We start from the raw sequence: 9,390 nt of genomic DNA on the forward strand, positions 1-9,390 counted from the left end.
AGAATACAATTGGTTTTGACTCATGTTTAGTCAAAAGTCTATATTGTATCATACACAATTAATAAATGATTGAACAAACAGACAAAATATGTTGTTGCCATAATTGATAAATATTCTGTAACCAACTTCATATTCTACAGTTTGAAAATACAACTTTTTATGCAAAGTTTGGTTTCTAAATGGTCAGAAAATGAACAAGTTACAAATATGTTATGTGAATCAGCCAATAACGATTCAACCACATGTGAAATGCGTGACACTGCTAGCACCTGCCAGTATGCAGATATCAGTCTTAAAAAAAATACCACTGTTTTTTTGTTTTTTTTAGGAAATGGGACTCTGCATTTACAGTTAAATAAATAATGGGGTAGAAATTGAAGCTATAAATTCAGCCTAAGTCCTGAAGCATCGAAGCTATAAATTCAGCCTAAGTCCTGAAGCATCTGTGCATATTTAGATTCTAAGGTCCGTTCTGGGTTGACTGTAACCAAAATGCATCTTCCAATGTCACTTGTAAGTTGAAGAGTCAGTTTATGATTTGATGGCCACTGTGCTTTACGTGTCAAACAAGTGGTCCTATTGCTGGCCAGCTGACAGCAGTCTTCTTTTTGTGTCCATTGCAACAGTTTTTAAGTGCATTAGTTAGTTTTTTTCCTTTTGCTATTCATTTTCATCTCCTCTTGCTCTTTTCTCTCCTCCTCCAAGTCTTCATGCACAGCCATCCGAAGACTAATATGGACAAGAGAAAAAATGATCACAATGCGTAAATTCAACAGCTCATGGAATAAATCCTGAATTTAATTACCTCCTTGCTTCCTCTTTCTGCATATCTCGCCAGCTGCTCTCCATGAACCTTAACGCATAGTCACTTTCATCCTTGTATCTGAATTGGATGAAAAATATACAGTATGTAATATCTAATAATGCCATACAAAGGGTTGATTTGCAGCAAACATTAAACAAAACTTACTTGTTTCGGTCGTAGCCAAAGATTTCCTTAATGTGTTTAGAAACCTCTGACTGCTCATCATCTCCGTCATCAATAAAGTCATCCATTTCAGAATCATATTCTTCTTCCTCTTCATATTTTCTCTTGTATGCAATGGTGATGGGTGGTAACATGGGATCTGAAGAATATTTTTTATTAATAAAGGCAAATTTGAGAGTCAAGTGACTGTGTTTTTAGGACCTTCAGGAAGTTATAACAAACCAATATTTTATCCTTGAAGTATAAATGCAGTGTTGCAGACGACCCCACAATATAATTATGATTCAGAACCATGAAAGGTTATTCAACCAAACTACCTGGTTCCAATTGATTGATTGATTGATTGAAACTTTTATTAGTAGATTGCACAGTTCAGTACATATTCCGTACAATTGACCACTAAATGGTAACACCCGAATAAGTTTTTCAACTTGTTTAAGTCAGGGACCGCGTTAATAAATTCATGGTACAAATATATACTTTCAGCATAATACAGTCATCACACAGGTTAATCATCATAGTATATACATTGAATTATTTACATTATTTACAATCCGGGGGGTGGGATGAGGAGCTTTGGTTGATATCAGAACTTCAGTCATCAACAATTGCATCAACAGAGAAATGGACATTGAAACAATGATATGGAGTCAGCTCAAATTAAACTAAATTGACATTTAATCTAAGTGAAAAACAACATCTTTACTTAATGTACATATGTAGGAGTGTAATGTATTCTCTATGAACGATATTTTTTGTATGCTGTTTGTTAGTCCTTGAACGCTGCTCCAAAGCACCCAGCCCATTGTTTCTCCTCAAAAAAAGAAAACCCACAAAAACAATCCAGTCCCACTGTAGCTAACCCTATTTGAAACCTTTGAAATTATCAAAATTGGGGATTTAAGTAGAAAGAAGTAGGTGGTAACACCCTAATGCAGGGGTCCCCAAACTTTTAGGCTCGGGGGCCACATTGGGTTGGCCAAGGGCCGGGCTGTATATACGTATGTATATATATTTCTCGCGCACTAATTGAGCACGCACTTGCCGCTGATGATATCAAGTTATCGATGGGAAAATGCATTTTTCGACAATATGATTTGCCTGTGCGGCTAGGAGAGTAAAATGGATTAGAAAGAACAGATTTAAAAACAAATTCCAATTAAAAATAAAATATTATAATTTTTTTTTTTTTTATGTTCACACTTTCCATATTGAGGAAAATAAGTGATATACTTGATTTACAAAGAAGTTGTATTGTCTTCATGGTATTTACCTGGAGGTCTGTTGGGTGGTCTGATTGGCCCTCCTGGTCTAGGGGCCATACCAGGTCTTTGTGGCATGCCTGGCCGAGGAGGAACGCCTGGTCTGGGTCCGCCCATATTTTTTGAAGAGATGGTCTCAGACACCACCGTGCACTTGGGTCTACCAGGTCCTGATCCAAAGCTGCCAGAAGGTTGCCTGTTGGGTACTGATCCTCCACTTGCGCCTCGACCTACTCCGACCCCTGGTCCTCCACTAAAGGCTCGACCCTGTACGGACCCCAGTGGACGGGCTCCACTACCTGCTGGGTGACTGTGTAAAGTACTCCCACCAGGTTTTGCCTGGGTTGTTCCCAATGGTCTTGGCTGAGGTTTATTTGTTTCTTTAGGACGACCACTTGATGAAGGTCTAACCACAGAATTACCAATCGGTTTTACCGCAGGATGGTTTCCAGACCTTGGCTGTTCTCCTTTTCCAGATTTAGGATTTACAAGTGCTTGTTCCTTCTTTACTGAGCTACCCTGAGTAGGCCTTGTTTTTTGTGGGTTATCATTTGGAGATCTGAGCTCTTTGACAGATGTACCAATAGGCCTGGATTGAATTATGCCAGAAGGTCTTCCTTGAACAGATGAAAAGCTTCCCTTTTTTAATCTAAGATCATTTGAAATGCTAGGTGTATGACTAAATGAGGTCTTAGGGACACCTTGTTTGGTTGGAATCAGAGTAGATGCTGCTTTCGAAGGAACTACGGTCTTGGGTCGGTCTCTATCTCTCTCACCAGAAGAGGTCTTAGAGGAAGGTGTACATTGAGGCTTCTTCTTCATCCCGCCGGGCTGATTGGGCTTATCCGAAACAATCCTTTGTAGTTTACAATTCTTCTGTTCTTTATCAGACATAGTTTTTTTTACCACAGTAGAACTAGGCTGAGTCTTTGGGCTCCTGTTGCGACTTTTAGCCTTGCGTTCAATCTCCAGTTCCCTTATTTCTTCGGCTGTACGGAGCCTTTCTTCCTTCACTACCTTCGGTTTTAGCTCAACTGGCTCAAACTGCTTCTTTTCTGCCAATTTCAGCAAGTCTGCAAAGTTCATGGAGGATGAAGGAGGCTTGGATGGCCCATTAGGTTTTTTAGGCAAGGACTTGGAGCTACCGCTACTACTCCCACTAATACTTGAGATTTTTCCTGGTCTTAGAGGTTCTGGATCTTGATCGGGCTCTGAATCTGTCTGTTCATACTCGTAATTGTCTTCATCCTCCTCTGGGTCAATTGAATAATTTTGAAATTTCTGGCCATTTTCTGATTTTTCGTTCTCCATTTCTTGCTTTGTCCTCCTCTTCTTTGGCACCTCTACCACTGGAATGCCATTGTAACCTCGGAAATTGTCTTTCGTTCTAGAGGCCATGGCTCTTGCTTTACGATCCGACTTCAACTCTACCCTTTTTGCCTCAAGATCCTGCTTTTGCTTCTTTAATTCGATTTCTGAAAAGTATACAGAAATACAACTCATCATTATCAAGTCCAAAATGTGTACCCAAATATATATTTTTCTTACCTTTCAGTCTGGCCTCATGTTGCTGCTTTTTCAGGTGCGCCTGTATAGCAGCTGGATTCACACTTTTTGACTTTGGGTCCTTCTTGGGGGGGCCAGCTTGTAAACTGTATCTTTTCTATTTAGAAGAGAAAAACAACTGAATGTATGCAGTTGAATTTGAGTTTACAACATTCTACTAAAAAGTAACACTGCCTAAGAAACTCGGGAGGCTGCCTACAGTCGTAGTAAGGCTTGTCCAAGTGCACAACAGGTGTCCAAGGCAACGATTGTTGCAAGCCACTCTAAACCCATTCAACTATATTCCTTGTTGAGGGTTACAGGGAGCTGGACCATATCCCAGCTGATTTAGAATAAAAAGCAAACAGGATGATTTTGAACAGGGTATTGAGCTGCAAGAAAGTCAGTTGGTAAACCACTTTAGTAATTGGTTCTTTCTTATCTTAAGATAAGAAATGTTGCAAGGCTTGGACTCAAAATGACTTCTATCAAAACATGCACACATCCATCCATCTTCTACCACTTGTCCATCTAGTGGTTGCAGGGGCAGGGGCGCCTGTTTCAGCTGGGCTCAGGCAGAGCCAACACAGATCGACAAACAACCATTCACACTCACATCCACACACTACTTTGTAATTTATGTGTATTTTACACATGATGTTATTTTCTATAAAATGTGTATTCATATTATGGGTGTCTGGAACGATTTAAATGGACTTGCATTATTTCTAATTGGAAAAATGACTTGGGTTTTTGTTCAATTTGGTCTTTGTCGGGCAAAAACCGAGGTAACACTGAATGTCCAAATGATCAAAAAGCGTTTAATAGTGGGAAATATGAAATAGCAATGTTGATATTTTTTTAAATAAAAAGATATATGAATATTTTTTCAATTGTATTAAGTCATTTTTTACATTTTTATGTTAGGGCAACCGTGGGAATTTTATCCACCAATCCATCCATCCATTTTCTACCGCTTGTCCCTTTCGGGGTGGCGGGGGGTGCTGGAGCCTATCTCAGCTGAGTTCGGGCGGAAGGCGGCGTACACCCTGAACAAGTCGCCACCTCATCGAAGGGCCAATACAGACAGACAACATTCACACTCCCATTCACACACTAGGGCCAATGTTTAGTTTTGACAATCAACCTATCCCCAGGTGCATGTTTATGGAGGTGGGAGGAAGCCGGAGTACCCGGAGGGGACCCACGCAGTCACGGGGAGAACATGGAAACTCCACACAGAAAGATCACCGAGCCCGGGATTCAACTCAGGACCTTAGTATTGTGAGTCACACACTAGTTTGTAATTTATATGTATTCGACACTGTTTTCCGCATTCTGTTATTTTCTATAAAATGTGTATTCATATTCTGGGTGTCTGGAACTATTTAAGTGGACTTGCATTATTTCTAATTGTAAAAATGGCTTCGGTTTTTGTACAATTTGATCTTCGTCGGACAAAAACAGAGGTAACGCTGGATGTCCAAATGATCATAAAGCGGCATGGCGTAGTGAATAGAGCGGCCGTGTCAGAAACCTGAGGGTTTGCAGGTTCGCTCCTTGCCTCTTGACATCTAAATCACTGCCGTTGTGTCCTTGGGCAGGATACTTCACCCTTTCCCCCAGTGCCGCTAACACTGGTGAATGAATGATGAATGATAGGAATGAGTCAAAGGGGCCGTAGGCGCAAACTGGGAGCCACCCTTCCGTTCGTTAGTCTACCTCCGGACAGCTGTGGCTATGAAAGTAGCTTAGGGACGGCGTGGCGCAGTGTGAGAATGGCCGTCCGCAACCCGAGCGTCCCTGGTTCAAATCCCACCTAGTACCTACCTCGTCACGTCCGTTGTGTCCTGAGCAAGACACTTCACCCTTGCTCCTGATGGGTGCTGGTTGGCGCCTTGCATGGCAGCTCCCTCCATCAGTGTGTGAATGGGTAAATGTGGAAGTAGTGTCAAAGCGCTTTGAGTACTTTGAAGGTAGAAAAGCGCTATACAAGTACAACCCATTTATTTATCATTTATTTACCACCACCAGGTGTGAATGGTTCTCACTTCTCTGTGAAGCACTTTGAGTGTATAGAAAAGTGCTATATACATCTAATCCATTAATATTATACATTTATATAGATCTACTTTGTCCAGGCCCTGGCTTTAGGGGTGTCTTTGCGTCAGAGCTCATATCTACCGTCAGAGCCAATTTTCTTGGTTCCTAGCGATATATGCTACTTAGCTGTTTTGATTGATTAACGTGGACCCCGACTTAAAGAAGTTGAAAAACTTATTTGGGTGTGACCATTTAGTAGTCAATTGTACGGGATATGAACTGTACTGTGCAATCTACGAATAAAAGTTTCAATCTATCAATCTGTTCACCGTAGACAGAATGGCATTACACAGTCAGACTTTTATTTTCACTGTCTTCAATGGCGCTTTGATCATGAGTATACCATAACACATTCACAATTATTAATATTGGAGAAGTCACAGTAGAAGTATGGAGTTGGGAAGCTTTAGCCTTTAGCCACAAAAACACACGGTGTTTCCTTGTTTCAAATTCCTGGAGGTGAAACTTTCCTATGGATCAAGAGAACATGGATCCCGACCACATGTCAACCAGCAGGTTTCAGTGAGAAAATTGTGGTTAAAAAGTCAGTTCTTACCGGAGAAAAGCTGAGCTTGTGCCGTCCATAGCTGCCGTCGACTCCCAAGACACTGCGCGTCAAGACACCCGTGGAGACATACTTCCAACTATCAGGTAATATTAAACTCATTAAAACACTAGCAACACAATAGAAAGATAAGGGATTTCCCAGAATTAACCAAGTAAATGTGTCTAAAAACATCGGAATCCGTCCCAACTTTTTTTTTTTTTTTCTAGTCCGTCGCTATCAATATCCTCAAACACGAATCTTTCATCCTCGCTCAAATTAATGGGGAAATTGTCCTTTTCTCGGTCCGAATAGCACTTTTTGTGGGAGGCTCCCATTAAAAACAATGTGAATATGTGAGGAGCCATCAAACATGTGACGTCATCGTCTGCGACTTCCGGTAGAGGCAGGGCACCGAAAGTTGCGAACTATATCGTGGATGTTCTCTACTAAATCCTTTCAGCAAAAATATGGCAATATCGCGAAATGATCAATTATGACACATAGAATGGACCTGCTATCCCCGTTTAAATAGGAACATCTCGTTTCAGTAGGACTTAAAGTCTTTTTTTTTAATTATTTCGTAGGTTAGGACAAACGTGGGAATTTCACAAATATTTAAAAAATATGTATGGGCAGAGGGGTTAGTGCGTCTGCCTCACAATACGAAGGTCCTAAGTAGTCAGGGTTCAATCCCGGGCTCGGGATCTTTCTGTGTGGAGTTTGCATGTTCTCCCCGTGACTGCGTGGGTTCCCTCAAGGTCAGGGGTGCCCATTACGTCGATCGCGATCGACTGGTCGATCTCGGAGGGTGTGTCAGTCGATCTCAAGCCAGGCATTAAAAAATAGACATAAAAATGAGCAATCATCAATCATACCAAGACTTCACTTTCGTCAGTTGTTTGACATTCTCGGCACCCGAGGATCTTGTGAGATGACGCCGGCTGCTGCGAGCTCACATTTAAGAAAAAAATCACTAACAGGGCGGACGCAGAGAAACACATTTTATTTCTAGAGACTCCGTACCTACTGTCAAAACTCTAAAGACCGACTGCACAGTTCCTGTCTTCACCATAAAAGACCTGTTTCATCCTGCCTGTGCTAACAAAATAAGAGTCTCAGAAAGCTAGCGTGCACAAGCTAGCAAGCTACGGAGTTTGATGCCAATGTATTTCTCCCCCGCCCTCAGCGACCGCTTTCTCACTTGCTTGCCCACCCGCACACTCACTGACGTCACTCACCTGCTGCCAGACATTAAAGGGCCACACACATATGCTACTCTCATAACAAAGTGTTTAAAAACGAGTATGCAAGTTGGACAAATGAGATGCCAAATCCAACCACTTTCATGTGGTATTGGACAGAAAGGAGGACTTTTTTTTCTCCTCCATTTGAAAATGCGGACGTTATCAGCACCACTGTCTAATTCCAATCAATGCAAGTCATCAGAATCAAATACACCAACTTATATTCTTGTCTTCATGAAAGAAAGGAATCTATGTGTGTTAAACATGCTTGTATTATCATTAAACACCATTAACTTGTTAACAAAAATGTCTCTTTCATAAATAAATAAATATAAATTATAAATATGAATGAGGTAGATCTCCTCGACTTGGTAGATTGAAAAGTAGCTCGCCTGCAGAAAAAGTGTGAGCGCCCCTGCTATAGGTACTCCGGCTTCCTCCCACTTCCAAAGACATGCACCTGGGGATAGGTGAATGGCAACACTAAATTGGCTCTAGTGTGTGAATGTGAATGTTGTCTGTCCATATGTGTTGGCCCTGCGATGAGGTGGCGACTTGTCCAGGGTGTACTCCGCCTTCCGCCCGATTGTAGCTGAGATAGGCACCGGCGTCCCCTGCGACCCCAAAGGGAAAAAGCGGTAGGAAAAGGATGGATGAATGAAGGCTGATGGTAGATGTTAGCGCTTGGGCCACTCACATATTCTGAATTAGAAGCGTCGCTGACAGATGAGCTGGCATTTATTCGCTGATCCCAACCCCAATTTCACTGGGAAAAAAATGAAAATAAAAATAATAATTTCACTTACCTGGACACTACCCCGGTTTTGAGTAGCGATTGACAAGACGTTGTCAAAGTCCATCATTTTGACAGCATGTACGTTAGCTGTTTTAGGAAATGAGCAAACGAATTATTTTTTTCCAGCGTTTTGCTTGCAGCACTCACAGCTCAACGCCGTATTGGGCGCTGCGTCCAGGCCACTAAAATCAACTTATAGGTGAAAAAAAAAACAAATCGATGATGTGAATATTGGTGAAATAAGGCGACGTTGCGTCTTAAGCATAAGCTAGCACAAAGCAGGAAAGTTAGCTAGCGCAGCGCCGGGGCTAACATGCCAGGTAAAGTTGTATTCGAATAAGAAAGACCATTAGATTCCAATTAATCAATTCGAGGAATTCTGAAAACAAAAGCATATTAACAATCCAGCCATCACAACTGGTGTGCGGGAGAGACGAGAAACACTGAAAAATCGAAATGCTTCGACTGCTCAGCGGAAATGTGATGAGTCAAATGACACATACTTCCGGGTTTGAGAAAAGCTTTAATGCGATGAGCAAAATATTTTACATTTATACATATGTAATATACGTAGATATTTATATGCACACAATATTTATTTTTCTAAATTATTTATCAATAAATATTTCTTAATAATATCCGCATTTTATAGTCAGTTATTTTTGCAGTTAAAACAGTTTAAGTAAATTGACTCTTGAAAGTGCCGATAGTTAAAAAAGAGCAACAAAATAACCAAAGAAATCAACTGAATGTGATGAATAGGGAACTAGATTTTATCTTAGCTTACTAAAACACTTCCGCCTTTAGTATCTGCGTTAACTCGCCGCATGATGACGCTGTTATTTAATTTAATTTTATTTATTTAGCCTTTATTTAAAGGCCTACTGAAATGACATTTTCTTATT

The 9,390-nt window shown here is 40.9% G+C and overlaps 1 protein-coding gene across 1 annotated transcript; it reads right to left on the reverse strand.

Moving 5' to 3' along the window:
• Window positions 1-4: 4 nt before the first annotated feature.
• On the reverse strand, window positions 5-8,986 carry LOC133563451 (protein SPT2 homolog). The gene is made up of 6 exons (XM_061917585.1): window positions 8,496-8,986; window positions 3,799-3,913; window positions 2,262-3,725; window positions 971-1,127; window positions 806-883; window positions 5-729 (listed from the first exon to the last, which is right to left on the reverse strand). The coding sequence occupies exons 1-6, from the start codon at window positions 8,550-8,552 to the stop codon at window positions 639-641; spliced, it is 1,962 nt and encodes a 653-aa protein (XP_061773569.1). The 5' UTR covers window positions 8,553-8,986; the 3' UTR covers window positions 5-638.
• Window positions 8,987-9,390: the final 404 nt, after the last annotated feature.

This window comes from Nerophis ophidion, linkage group LG12 (assembly GCF_033978795.1).
Source record: "Nerophis ophidion isolate RoL-2023_Sa linkage group LG12, RoL_Noph_v1.0, whole genome shotgun sequence".
Classification (NCBI taxonomy): domain Eukaryota; kingdom Metazoa; phylum Chordata; class Actinopteri; order Syngnathiformes; family Syngnathidae; genus Nerophis; species Nerophis ophidion.